Raw genomic sequence first — 15,290 nt, forward strand, 5'->3', positions numbered from 1 at the left:
GTAGGCTAGCATGTGAAGAAATAGTTTCTGTATAAATCGCAATAAAACACATATTTGGAAAATAAAACAGGGATACAATTTTGGCTTAAACCTTGTAGATTATTCAGCAGGTTTGTTGTTAGCTCAGCCAAGAGAGCAACAGGACTTGCTCTCTTTCTCTTACACACTCTTTCTCCCTTCACTCAGCATCATTCATTCTACGTCATAATAGCTTGAGATATGACGGGCTGCCTCTGTTTAAAAATAGGGATGAATGAATGGACAGCAGATAGAAAGACGAACGAGACAGTGAAACAGCAATGGAGGTGAATATTAGTCAGTTGACAGGCAGATGACAAGGCTCTGCTCATCTCTATAATAAGAAGCAAAGGTTTGTAGGAGTAAAGCAATTGATTTCGACAGAAGAGACAAAACGCAAGACTGACTACTAAATATAGTGATAAACAGGAAGACATGATGTTGCAGGAGATGCTCTAAGGTACAAGATCTGCACTGGTCTGAGACACAAGTTACGACTTTTGAGTTACCTGCACTGTGGTTTTTCTCTCCAGATATATAGGAATATTTTCATTTACATTTGTCTGAATCAATTTCATAGCATTTAGCATAAGCTATAGATGTTATCAATACATACACTGTAGAGATTAAGATCTTAAAACAGTGATAGACATATGGTTTATAAAAGCATTTCCATTTTTCAACTAGAGCTACGCAGCTAGAAAGTGTACAACAGGGGGACAACTCATTTGTTTTCTAATAGTACAGGTTGGCAGTTGTCAAGGGGGGGATTCTAATTAACACACACTCTTCCAAAACCCTGTCTGTTGCTCTTTAGAGTGTGTCACTGCCCCGAGTGGTGAGGGGGAGTGTGGTCATCTGTTTGAACTTGCTTCATGTATGTGTGTCTGTATGTTCTCCCCACGGCCCCCTGTAGTGTAGAGAATGTTCAGTGATGACTGAGCTTGTGGGCTATGGTAATTGTGAGTGTGTGTGCATGTTATTGTGTATGTAGCTTATAGAAAGCGAACTTAAAACAAAGGTTGATAATGACGAGGAGGGATCTGCTACTGTGAGTGTATGCCTCTGCAGGCTGTGTATCTCTTCCCCCATCGTCCCTTGTTCTAACCTTTGAATACTGAATAATGGCTGTAGGTTCGAGATGAAATTGTGTATTTCACCTGCTATTTATATATTCCGGTGAGAGAAAGGGCACAGAGACCTAAACAAAATATGTGTATTATGACAACTTAGAGATACTGTATTTATGTGTACATGATGCACATGTTAGCATTTGGAAGAGTGGAGTGTGTTTGTTAGGATGTGTCATGACATGGGGGACACAGGTGTGTGTGTGCAGATGGACTGCATCATGCTGAAACTGGAACACACTGTGACCTCAGTAATGGTAGAGAACTGTGACTCAATGCACCCACATGACACTCACACACAAAAATGTCTATCTATGTCACACATACAGCAGCCTTTTGTATTTACAGTGTACAATGAAAAGCAGCGAGGTGGACTTATGCACTGGATAAAAAAGCTGATCTATTTTGAGGCCATCAAGACAACCAAAATAGGATCCTGTTTGATTCCTAAATCATATTAGATATAATTTGTGTGGTCAAAAACTTCGGACTTTCGGAATATGAGAAATAACTTATTTTGAAACCTTAAAAGATTTTCATGACACTAAAAAAATGATCTTGTAAATTCATTTTATATCTCTTATTGCCATTAAATGTATGGAGTATATAGGCATAATAGCCCTTTTACAAGAAGTTCAAATCCTAAATTAGGTTCTGATAAATTCAACATTTTAATAGGTTTCACGACTGAAATCGTGGTTACTTAACAGGGTTCTTAAAATGGATGGCTCACTAATACATCATCTTTGGCAGGCATCTTTTGAAGAATTTGCGAGATGATATTGACATTCAACTTTTATACCTTTTACGAAATGCAGTGTCCCACTTGTCATTACAATTTAACTGTTTTACTACACTCAGAAAGTCATTTTGATGCTAATTTTAGCATCATGCAAATGTCTTCAAAGACATTTTGTGTTATTCTACAGGAAAAAACAGAGCAGAGAACACCTAATAGAGAACTCTCATAGGAAGACATTAAAAGTTTGTATTTCTTTTTATATTATGCCCGCCTGTCTATTTGTCATGGCTGCAATTATTTATATAATAAGCTTTATCAAAATCACATTACTTATTTAGGCCACCAATTTAGCCCACGCGCTTAGAGTATTTTGATAAACAAGACTCATTATATCATGTTTACCAGACTCCTTAAAAGCTTATTTTATTATTTTGTCACAGGCGCGCGTGCACACACACAGACACACATGGGTTTGTTTTTACACATTGTGGGAACTTTCCATTAAACGTATTGGTTTTCTACGGTAAACCTCAACATTACATAACATAAACGTTTAGCTTTTTTATATTATCAAATAGTTTAGTAAACGTTTATTAATTTCATTTTGAATATGTAGGACTTTTATAATTATTATGGAGACATTCTAAAAGAAACCTGTACACAGACTACACACACGCGCTGTCCATTTTCATCCCCCCGCCTCCGAGCATTTCGCCCTCGCATGCGTTACGTAGAGAATCCGCTGCCTCCCACCTACGCGAGCAGCCGGCCCTAGAGTATAAAATCTCGCGGGATGCCAGTCGCTCTTCAGTCGTAGTCGACTCGAGCACCAGACCTGACCGGCAGCGCAGATAGCGGGCACGCGCTTAGACTAACTCGCACTCGGTTTAGATTTTGGGATGGAAACTCGTTCGGCGGCGCGCAGCATTCGCGCCTCCAGCACTCTTACCTTCAAGAGTAAGTAGTAACTTTATGTTATAAGTTTAATTTATACTTTATGATTTATAATGGACTTGCACGAAATTAATGCTTATACCTTCTGAAATGTACAAGTTGGTAGGTCGTGTTAATTGTTAAAAATCGAATAATGCCATGCTATAAATTTTACAAGACGCTTACAATACATTTATTTTAAAGAGAAAACAAATGTAGCCTATTTTTAAACAATGACCTTGAATAACCATCCTTTCGAAAATGTTTGCTTTAAGGACAGTTGAAACTAAAAAAGCTGTGGTTACTACACTTTTACCATAACAAACATGGTTAATTTACGTAAGGGCAGTATAAATTAAGAATTAACAGTACCAGCTGCAAAGCACAAACACCGACTCTATGAAACTGGTGTGGGTGATTTTCAAACAAAACTTGAAAACACTCATACAGTTATGTATTTAATTTTCCACATTAGTCCGTTAAGTCGATAGATTAGTACATCTTGTCCTGAAAGAGGACATGCAGTCATCAGGTCACGGGTCAAGTAATAGGAAAATCTTGCGCAAGCAACATGAATGGACACAACATGATTTATTCACACCGTGTGTGTCTTTAAGCATTGCATTATTGTGCATTGTCACGAAACCCCACAGGTCCCTAAAATATTCATGCGCTGAAGTAATTGAATCAGGTTCAGTTTCACAAACCTAAAGATAATCCGACCTTTTTGTTTCACGCACTCTTAGGCACTATTTTGGTCTGTCCAGGATGGACATGGACAGCAGCGGTATATGATTCTTTGATATAAAATATCTGTATATCAATTTAGATATCTTCTCAAATTGCAGCTTTTTGAGTTAATCAGGGCATATTGTTGACAAAGTGTTTCCTCGTGTCTGCATGTCTCCAGAATTTCAGTAACCATCTTTTTACTGTACATGATCACATGACCATCTTGGGCAAACCTCAACAACATGTTTTCAACCCGCTTCTCCATTCTTCTCTCTCCACAGGTAGTTTGTCTCTCTGGTTGGTGGTGTGGCTGTTGGCATGTCGCTGTGCACCGGGTCAGGCATGTCCCAGGCTGTGTGTATGCTACCACACGCCCATGACAGTCAGCTGCCAGTCTCAGAACTTCACCACTGTTCCTGCTGGAGTGCCCTATGACTCTCAGCGTGTATTCCTGCAGAACAACCGCATAGCTGAGCTCAGAGCTGACTCCTTTGGTTTTGAGACACAGGTGAATTATGTGATCAATTGTATTTTTGTGTAAGTATATGGAATGATTAAATATATAAAATTTGTATGCACTGTATCCGTAGGTCCTATGGCTGTACTCTAATAACATCTCATGGATAGAGGCAGGGGCGTTCAGTAATCTGCGTGTCCTAGAGGAACTGGATTTGAGTGACAACCCATCACTGCGAAGGCTAGACGGGGGTGCCTTCAGGGGGCTGGAGCGTTTGCAGAGCCTACACATGCACCGCTGCCACCTAAATGAGCTGCCCGCCGACCTCTTTCATAAGCTCTATAGCTTACAGTTCCTCTACTTACAGGAAAACCAGCTGACCCACCTACCTGATGGCCTCTTTTCTGACCTCGTCAACCTCACCCATCTCTTCCTGCATGGCAATCGCATTCGAACCCTGTCTGAAAATGCCTTTCGGGGCCTGGTGAATCTCGACCGACTACTTCTGCACGACAACCGCATCCGTCAAGTCCACCGCAGAGCCCTTCGCGACCTGGGCCGCTTGACCATCCTCTATCTCTTTAACAACTCCCTGCAGGAGCTACCAGGCCAGGTGCTGAAGGACACATCGTCAGTACAGTTCCTCAGGCTCAATGCCAACCCCTGGACCTGCGGCTGTGAAGCAAGGTCACTCTGGGAGTGGTTCCGCAAAGCTCGGATCTCCAGCTCAGACCTGACTTGCACTTCACCAGCTCCTCGTAAAGGCCAGGACCTGAGGTTCTTGCGAGAGCTTGACTTTGCCCTCTGCCCATTGCCTGACCCAGGATCCCTGGCTGGCACTACAACCACCACCTTCAGCACCAAGACACGTTGGTGGTTCTCTAAGAACAAACCAGCCTCATCATCCAAGAGCCTTTTTCACAAGAGTAAGGAGACCATAAAGGCCTTTCCATTTACCTCCATCAAAAGTCCTTCTTTGTCCTCCTCATCAAAGTACGACCTCACAGTGGAGGAGGCTGCCTTACCCAAGCTGGAGCCCGAAGAATACTGGGCAAACTATGGCAATGAGGATGCAGCCTCAGTCCGCTGTTTTGAGTTAGAGTGTCCACCAGGTTATGACTCTCCCGTTCTCTCCTCCTCAGCATCCCTTCTGTCCTTCCTTTCGCTTACAGCACTGACTCTCTCTTTCCATCTGCTATTTGGCTGAGTTTTCTTTCTCCTTCTACTGTTATTCTACAATCCCTTTCCCTGGCGGCCGGGCATAGACAGATGCATAGGGAACTAGCAGAGAAGGTAGACAATACTGAAACAAAAATCAAGTATAAAAAACACATCTGCAGGTGCATGTTGCAACACTCTCTTGCAAAAATACAACAGAAACAGGGCTGATGCGTTTATGCATAGATTCCATGTAGTCCTTGGAATAAATCACATCCTCCTCTAAAGTCAGAGAACAAAAGACAAGCAGAGGATGGATGGAGAAGGGGATGGAGAGGCAGTGATGTGGGTGGGGTTGTGAAACTACATGGTCTAGTAAGATGCAATTGACACTAGGTTGTCAAGGAGAGTGCATACAAAAACTCTCATACGAGCAAATGAGAATGTAAATATTTAATGATCATCACAGTCAATATAAATAGGACCATATACTGTACATGCTCACACACATACTTGAGACAGATTTTTCCAGAACATGTAAGAGACTGTGGATTACAGTATTTAGTGGGATTGTTGGCTACCGTCTAATAGTTCAAGCACATCAATCTGATAAAAGAAAGACAAGTTGATGGTTTTCATGTTGATTTTATCTTGATTATCAACAGTTAAATAACTGTGATAAGTACTTCAGGTTGTTTTAGTTAACATGAGCTGTCCCAGGAACTTTAGGTGTCAAGTAAAGTTAGGGAAGGAAGTCGATGTTTAATTCAAGAACTCAGAAACCACTTGGGGTGATAAACTGTGTTTTCTGTGTGCGTATAAGGTATCACATAGCCTTTCTCTCTGAGCAAGTGTTCAGCCGTGTGCAGAAAGGTAAAACAGATTATGCACTCCATCTACAACAACTTGTAAATAAACCATCATCAATAAATATTCAAACATGTGTGTGTTTTATTGCAGTATTTAATTGTTATGTGGGTCTGTGTATGAGCTTAAACTTTGACCAGATGGTGAACGAAGGAATTTTACACCTACATCCAACCCCACTTTAAACTTCTTACAACGGTTTCAGTGGTTGGGGAGGTGATTAGTGATCTAGGGACACAACTAAAACAAATAAAAAATATATATAAAAATATACTTCTGGGCATATATTTACCGGGGCCAGGAACTGCAAAACAAAACAACAAATATTTGAAAAATATCAAAATGAAATGGCTTTCTAGCTTGGCTTCACACATGGGCCGAGACGCGTAGCACCACATCGCGTAAATTATAAACGATGTTCATATCATGTACAAAGTACATATCATGTTTATGCTTATATTGTATGTTATTATATTATATATATTGTATCTTGTGAAAACGATCATGGATGGTACAAAGGCAGTCGCCTTTCAGCTGCTCTCTGAATACTGCTCAGGGCTCATGCCGCACGAAGACTCTGCTCATGATTGCAGTGTGAAACAGACACACACTTCTCCAAATGCAAGATGAGCCCATTTCAACTTTATTACCAAAATGTTGCTTTTGAACATTAATCAATGAATTTGCGCCATATCACATTCTTTCAAACAGCACTGGCTATCCCAATCCCACAAAATACCTACCTTTTCCGGTTTGACTGATTTGTCATTGTGTTTTCTGACTTGTCGTTTTGTTTCCTGGGGTGTATTCCAGAAAGAAGGGTTAACTTACCGTCAGCTAAACCCTGAACTCTGGGTTGATTAACCCAAATCTTGCTTACTTGGGGTATGACTGTTCCAAAAAACATGACAAGAGTTGGTTTAATCAACCTCCCAAAACATACCCAGTTAACTCTCGGTCACAGAAACAACATGATGACATTGTCAATGGATCACAGATTTCACGAGTCCCCATGCAAACGGCTGGGAAGCTTAAGGTTTTTGGCTGTAAAACAACATTTTAAATCAGAGTTTTTTTTCGCAGACTGTCATTTTAACATGTTTACCATGGTATTTTACCCAAATTGTGTCATGTTTATTTGATCACATTGGTCATTTTGAAGGCAGTATTAAACCTCTTTTTTGTTCCTTCTCTGTATGTTCCTTAAAAAATCTACCTTTATTTGGTTTTCTGAAAACTGACTTTGCATTGTATCAGCTTTATTTGCAATAGTTGCTGATGTAGTCGTAGTAATGGAGACTCTTTTAATTCTAGAAACTACTACATTATTACTAGTCATAATAACACTATACTATGAATGATAATTAATTTGCAGCAGAGGATGAAAATCTGCTGTGACAAAGGTAGAGTTAGGCACAGTCATATATGATAATTGTGTATCCTTTATATATCCCTTTCAAACATGTTCTTTTTATATATATATATTTGACTTTGTTTGCTTAAAGGCCATGGCTTTCCAAATGTCAAAAGAGGTGGAAACGGCCTATCCTGAAAGGCTTATTGTTATTTGGAGAAAGGCCTTTCAATACTAAACTGTAGAAGATGGCTGAAGATCAGAAAGAATTTTTTAAATAATAAAGTCAGTATGACAAACCTTAAGTCTAAGTTTTTTTAGGTTATTAAATTATTATTTAAGTATGTGGACAGTATGCCATGTTGATCCCATTGGGGTTTACCTAATAAAACCTTGCAACCTTTGAGTTTGAAATCTGGCTCTCTAATCATCAAATATTACATAATAAGTGGACAAGAGTGATGTTATGCAATTGCTCTGGAGTTAAAATACTTCACTATTAACATCCTTTAACTGTTGGAAATTGTAAGGTGTGTATATTTATCCAAATTCAAAGCATATACAGTATTTAATATAAATACTTGTATCAAAAAGTTTAACAATAACAGCTTACATTATTTTATTTAAAGATTATTTCATTTTAAAAGGTTAAATAATAAATTAATAAAAAAAATAGTTGTGAATGTTAAATTTTGATGGTCGAGATTGGAAATGTAATTGTAATATTGCTTAAACATTATAATATATTATACGTAATCTATGCTTCCACGTCCACTTCCACTTAATGCTCATCAAAAGCACACACATGAGCAGACAACCCCTATAGCACACATTCGCAGAAACCCCTATAGCTTAGTAACATTTCCTTAAAATGAACTAACCCTGGATAACCCTGGATGGAGCAGGTTATCTTCAGAGAGTGAGTTGCTATGGTTTCTTACATACCCTGAAAGTTGTCCTTTTTGGAACCAAAAGTTGGGGTTATCAACACTGATATTGTGTGTGTGTGCGCATACCTCTGTCTCAATCTGCTTGTTAAATTACCCAACTCTGGCCCAATAGCAAAAAAGTAAAACTAACGCTTCTGTTATTAGTGTTAATTAATATAACCGGTATGACACCAGGTCTTTATTTGTCTGATTATTCTCCTTAGCCAATCACATGAAAATTAAAGATATAAATTAGTGAAGACAATGTGAGGACAAATAGTGCAGTAAAAGTACTGATTCAGCACTAAAAATGTACTCAAGGAAAAGTAAAAGTACACTTTTTTAAACTATGATGAATTCGGATAATCGAGTTGCAATTTTGACTCCTGCGATTTATTTCGATATCTATATTACACATTTGATCAACACATTATACTTTTCTGAAATCCCCAAGATGTTTTCTAACCACACCAGAAGTAAGAATGTAGATATTATACCAAGAGGAGACATGCCACACCTATGAGTGTTTTGTTCCCAAAAAAATTATTCTGCCTAAATTTGATAATCTGGGACAGGTCACTTTCTAATCTGGGACATATGTATTATAGGCCTGTGAGATTGTATAATCTTGTGCTTCCCTCTGCCCCGTAACATATGTTTAGGCCGTATATCCAGATAGGTCATAGCAATGTATTGTGTCCTGCTTCATAATTATAATGCCTGACAAATTTATGACCTTAAAGCACATCAAACATGTCTGGGTAGGAGTTAAAATCAGCACATGGATGCAGAACACTGAACTACCGTATTGCTGTGCTGTACACTTTTTATGAATCTAATATTCCACTGTTGAGATTTGTGGCTATGCCCATAATTAGCAATAGCCCACTTTCTTGTTTTGCCTATATATAAAATCACCTAAAGGATTATTAGGAACACCTGTTCATTTTCTCATTAATCCAATTATGGTGGTCGTGTAATGGTGTGGGGGATATTTTCTTGGCACACTTTAGGCCCCTTAGTGCCAATTGGGCATCGTTTAAATGCCACGGCCTACCTGAGCATTGTTTCTGACCATGTCCATCCCTTTATGACCCCCATGTACCCATCCTCTGATGGCTACTTCCAGCAGGATAATGCACCATGTCACAAAGCTCAAATCATTTCAAATTGGTTTCTTGAACATGACAATGAGTTCAATGTACTAAAATGGCCCCCACAGTCACCAGATCTCAACCCATTACATTTACATTTAGGCATTTTGAAGACGCTTCTATCCAGAGCGACTTACATTGCTTTATCCTATACATTTTACATAGGTATTTGCAATTCCCTGGGATCGAACCCACAACCTTTTGTTGTTAATGCAATGCTCTTACAACTGAGCTACAGCAAAGCTATATAGCATCTTTGGGATTTGGTGGAACGGGAGCTTCGTGCATCCCACAAATCTCCATCAACTGCAAGATGCTATCCTATCAATATGGGCCAACATTTCTGAAGAATGCTTTCAGCACCTTGTTGAATCAATGCCACGTAGAATTAAGGCAGTTCTGAATGCGAAAGGGGGTCAAACACAGTACTAGTATGGGGTTCCTAATAATCCTTTAGGTGTGTGCATACTGGACCTTTCTGAATAAAGATTTGACTCTGATTGAAACTGCACTTCTGTGTCTGTATCATTCTTGGTCCCTGGATCCAGACTTCTGAGTGTTCCATCGACTCTTAAACTTTATACCTACACAAAAGTTAGATCGGTAATTGAACCTAACAAGGCCTAAAAAGCCTATTCATTTATGAATGCCAATCACAATATCACCAATTTTTTAAAAGCATGTACAAAAGCAAAAAATTACAAGTACAGATATCTCAAAAAGAAAATCCATATTCCAATATTTCTATTTTTACACATGCAGGATTAACAATCTACAGTGTTTATTCATTTAAATTCATTTAAAACGGTTTTAAAATTGTTTAACATTTGTTTAACATCATATTAAAAATAAAAAATAAACTAAAATTTAAGCAACACTAAGCAATAATTTTATTAACAGATTATTCATTTGGTTATTCAAATTCTCCATTCAAATGGGGCTACTCAGGGAACAAACACTCATTGCAGTTGAGAGAGACCCATCATGATCTATCTGATGTTATAACCTCCAGTAATTCACATTAACACCCATTTCTCATTCTGGAGTATATTAGCCCTTGTCATTGGAATTATTAAGTCCCTAAATGCACATTTCCCCCATTTGAAGACTGTTCTAGTTTACCCAAAGCATGCTGTCCCACATTTTCAATCACATTTGACAATGTGGGCGAACACAAAATGTTTAAAAAAACCTAAAACACATTTTCAACACTTCAATTAATATTTTATTGGCAGCAATTAGAAACATTGTCTTATTTTTGACAGATTTATGTCCTTGACATTAAAGGTGCAGTTTGTAAAACTGATCAAAACAACAACTATAATGCCGTAGCTTGAAGGTGCTGTGAAGGAGCGTGGAATGATGGGATCTGTTGTCTTCAACTCCACGCTGGTAGCATAATGGCTAAACGCTGACACGCCCATTTTTGAGTGAACCCTTGTTATTTCTAACTGACTTGATCCTTATGATCTGAGAAGTCTGTTTGGTTTATATTTAATGAGCATTTCTGAGATGTATTTAGGTTGATTCTAAAAGTTACTGGTAACCAGTGTAAGGACCTGAGGATTGAAGTGATATGCTCAGATTTTTTGGTTCTGGTCAGAATCCTGGCAGCAGCATTTTGTATGAGCTGCAGCTGTCTGATGGTCTTTTTGGGAAGACCTGTAAGGAGTCAATTACAGTAATCCACCCTGCTGGTGATGAAAGCATGGACTAGTTTCTCTAAATCTTGGCTTGAGACAAAACATCTGATTCTGGCTACGTTCAGAGATGGAAGTAGGCTGATTTGCTTACTGCTTTGACATGACTGCTGAAACTAAGGTCAGACTCTAACATGACACCAAGATTTTTTAACCTTTTAACAAGATCTTTAGACCTCTTAAGTCAAGGTATGTGTTTACCTTGTTAGTATCATCCTTGTTACCAAAGACAATTACTTCAGTTTTGTTTTTATTTAACCTAAGGAAGTTTTGACACATCCAGCTGTTAATTTCATCAATGCACTGGCAAAGAGAGTCCACCTACCCATATCTACGGAGTGATAAAACCGAAAAAATTAAGCTAGAAGAATACGGTTTCTTTTGTTTAAAAGCTGAGTCTCTGTTCTTTCATTTGACATATTGTTTGTCCATATATTTTTTACAGAAAATTTACTGTGAGCCATTAAACTTGGGTCAAAATGTTAAAAAACGCTGGCGTAGACTGGCATTTTTTTTTTAAAAGGCTGGCGGGGAATGAGTTATACATTCTTTTGAAAAAGGATGTGGGAAGTGTGTCAAGGCTGCAAGTTGACGCCTTAAGATGCTGTACCGTTTCCTCCAGGGTTTTGTGATCAATTGTCTGAAATTCAGACAAAGTTACTAATTTCTGACGTACTGAAGTCAGACTGACCTGACTGCCCCATGGAGCTTTGCTGATTTCCATTCTAATATTACTGATCTTTTGAACGAAAAAAGTTGCAAACTCATTGCATTTGTCATCAGACAGCATTTCCATGGGAACTTGACTAGGGGGATTTGTTAGTGTCTCTACAGTTGCAAAAAGAGTGCGAGTGTTATTTACTTTGCAGTTTATAATGTTAGAGAAAAAGTTTTGTCTAGCTTTGCCTAAGTCAACATTGAAGGCATGCAGACTGTCTTATATGTTATAGTGTGATGTTAAAGTGAACTTCAAGTTAGTTTTTTCGCCACATACGCGTAGTTTTTCTGCACGTTCTTTTTATGCTTTGTACAGCTGGTGTGTTTCTTCAGGGGGCTTTACGCCTGTCAGTCATCTCCTTGACCTTTACTGGAGCAATGGCATCGATAGCTTTTTTAACTTTTGTATTAAAGCTATCGAGGAGAACATCCATAGAGTCTGCAGATATATTTGGTGACAAAGACATAGCATTCATAAATAGCTCACTGCTGTTCTCATTTATGAATCTCTTTTTTATGGAGTCGGATCTATCTTCAGTGGCAGGACTGATTGATATATCATAGAAAATACAGAAATGATCATACAGCGCCACATCTCTAATTAGTACCATTCACAGTTTTCGCACGGCATCAGTATTATCTAAAGACCTCCTGTGATTTATAAAGGACCACCCCACGTCAGTATTTCATATGGCGCAATCGCACGGCATGATTTTACTCAAATTTACAGACTTATTTCCCAGATGTGATGGCAAGGGTTTGCGTATAGTTTGTAAAGCCTATAGTTGTATTGCGTTTAATTATATATGACCTTGCCTGTCTGCATTTGAGACCCGTGATCACCAACCCAAAAAAGATCACTACGATCGTCTCAAATGTTACGAGATTTTCCATTATAAATAAACAAAGGGAAGACTCCCGGTAATTTATGGATATCCCCCAGCACCCGAAATAATACCAAAACACTTCAAAACAGCCGTGAATACGATTCCCTCTTATATAACAAAAGCTTGGGTTAAAATTGTGATTTTAATTCATCACTCCTTTAAGGAATATATGCGTAAAATTTAATGCGGTGCTGCACAAATCTATATACAAGTACCGCGTTAGCGATTCAAGTGGAGATTGCTCCGTATGCATTTAATCGCTCTCGCTGCACTAGAGGTAAGGTGTCCCAGGTTATCTGATGTCCCAGATTACCCTAATTCACCCTATTTAAAAAACTACATTTCCTGAAAAAAACTACTCACAGTTATTTGAGTATTTGTAGTTCGTTACTTTACACCACTATGAATCATGATAAAATGTACGTTAAGTTAAACCTGCAGTAAACGATTTTGACAAACAAAAGTGAGTTTTGATGCAGATGTCTGTTCTGTGTGTAATAAATCTTGTTTGCACATTGTTAACTGTGAATAGAAAACAACAACAACGTTTTACTCAGATCCACCGTTTATTTTATTGTTATAACGTACAACGATTTGCAGTTGTTATAATGTTAACTGTAGTAACAAATAGTCTTGAGAGTCACTGATAGGAGCTTGTGTCCTGCTATTACAGTTTATACTCACATGTCATCTTGCACTTTGCACTTTGATCATGTGCATTATTATTTTGCTTATCCCTTTCACTGTATCTACAATAGACATGCCCATTTCATGTTTGGCAAAGCAAGTGGGTTCTTTATATTAAAGAGTACGTAGCATGAGATCATGAAAATGACATTTCATGCAGTCTGTTCTGTTGCCGTGTTTGATGTTTAACAAAGTTATTTGCTTGTAAAAATGGGAGTCGACTCTGAATCACACAAACGATACGTGGAATAGTTCACCTGCGCATCTACGTCACTACACATAGTCCCCGCCTACGTTTTGCTCAGACTTCCACGAAAACTTATCTCTCCTCCCCCAACCACTGTCGCTCGTTCGTCATGCGTGTGTATCAAGTCTCGAGCCTGTGTTCTAAGGTGTGACACTAAGTCCGTCCTATTTCAACTACCAAAGGAAGAACGTCTGAGGGAAAAATGGTTACAATTCATTTTTCAAACGATGCCAGAGGAGTATAACCCCAGGGTTTAACTGTGCGCGCGTCATTTCACAGAAGATTGGTTTAATAATCTTGCCGCGTTCACTGAAGGATACGACGATCCTTGAAAGAGGGGGAAAACATACTCTATTTGGACCTGTTAGCTCCGCCGAATCACAACCTGTAAGTGTGACTATATATTTTTGTCTTAACTTTAAGAAATATTTTTGTACCTTATGTCTGTGTTTAGCTAATGCATATAAAGCTAACATTAGCATGTACCGTTATTCCTGGGGTGTTACAGTTTGTTTATCTTGCTATTAACTTTGCATTTTGACACATTTGCCGCCCGTGCACCTATATAGATATATTTTGGTGATACTACAATAATTTTTCATAACGTTGACTTTCTAAAAGGCTTTATGTACCATGACAACGCACAGTTAATACGGAATAATAGTATTACTAACGTATTAACAGTATTTTAAGAAAAAAATGATATTTTATTTCATTGATAAGCATGTTGTCACACTGGGAGTTTTTATGACAAGAGTTGTCACTTGCCACTGACAAACATCTTGCTCCAGTCATGGTGGAGTTTGTTGTGGATTAGCGTCTTCTTCCTCGTCAGACTCGGGCTCACATTGGTAGGGAAAAATCGCCGCCATTTCTAGCTACACATATAATAAACATGACATCCAACCACATGTAAACCGTAATCCTGTAATGATGGTAGTGGGGTTCCATTTGCGACAAATGATGAACTTGTTTGACCAATAAAAACAGACAACACCATCTGACCAATCACATGACACAAGGTTAGCGGGCAGGAGGGCCTAGACGGATGAATCGCGGAATGAATCTTTATATAATATTTTGATTTCACTTTGATATTAATATAAGCACAGCTTGTGACAGTTTCTAAACCTCTAGAGGACATGACTCATCTCAGGAGGGATTTCTAAGCAGGACACAACTTGCTACATTAAATGTCATTGTTGCTTCGGAAAAACAATAAAAGTAGAGAGGTCTTGTGGCAAGGGGGGCGTGGTCTGACACGGTCTGCGGCAGAGAGGCGTGTCGGGAGAACGACGGTAAGTAAGCAGATCAACGCTATAGTGAAAACACCTGCTTCTTGTTCTAGTAATTGGCGAGGAGACGCTTTTAAGGCACGACGGAGGAAGCAAACGGAGAGAGAGAGACGGCTGAGAAACGTGTCCCAGGAGAAGCCTCGAGACGTTGTGTCCAGGACAAGAAGGGAAGAATCTTACTCAACGAAGAGCTATAAATAGACAGTGTGAATGTTTGATGCCGGAAGTAAACCCGGAAATAACCAAATAAAAGATTCTTACGTTTCTCAGTCACGCCGACCCC

General features: G+C 38.8%; 1 protein-coding gene across 1 annotated transcript; it reads left to right on the top strand.

Annotated features, from left to right (window-relative positions):
- The first annotated feature begins 2,713 nt into the window (after positions 1 to 2,713).
- On the top strand, positions 2,714 to 6,113 carry rtn4rl2b (reticulon 4 receptor-like 2b). Its single transcript, XM_056769790.1, has 3 exons — positions 2,714 to 2,847; positions 3,837 to 4,063; positions 4,146 to 6,113. The coding sequence occupies exons 1-3, from the start codon at positions 2,790 to 2,792 to the stop codon at positions 5,217 to 5,219; spliced, it is 1,359 nt and encodes a 452-aa protein (XP_056625768.1). The 5' UTR covers positions 2,714 to 2,789; the 3' UTR covers positions 5,220 to 6,113.
- The last annotated feature ends 9,177 nt before the right edge of the window (positions 6,114 to 15,290 follow it).

Source organism: Triplophysa dalaica, chromosome 16 (genome assembly GCF_015846415.1).
Source record: "Triplophysa dalaica isolate WHDGS20190420 chromosome 16, ASM1584641v1, whole genome shotgun sequence".
Lineage (NCBI taxonomy): Eukaryota > Metazoa > Chordata > Actinopteri > Cypriniformes > Nemacheilidae > Triplophysa > Triplophysa dalaica.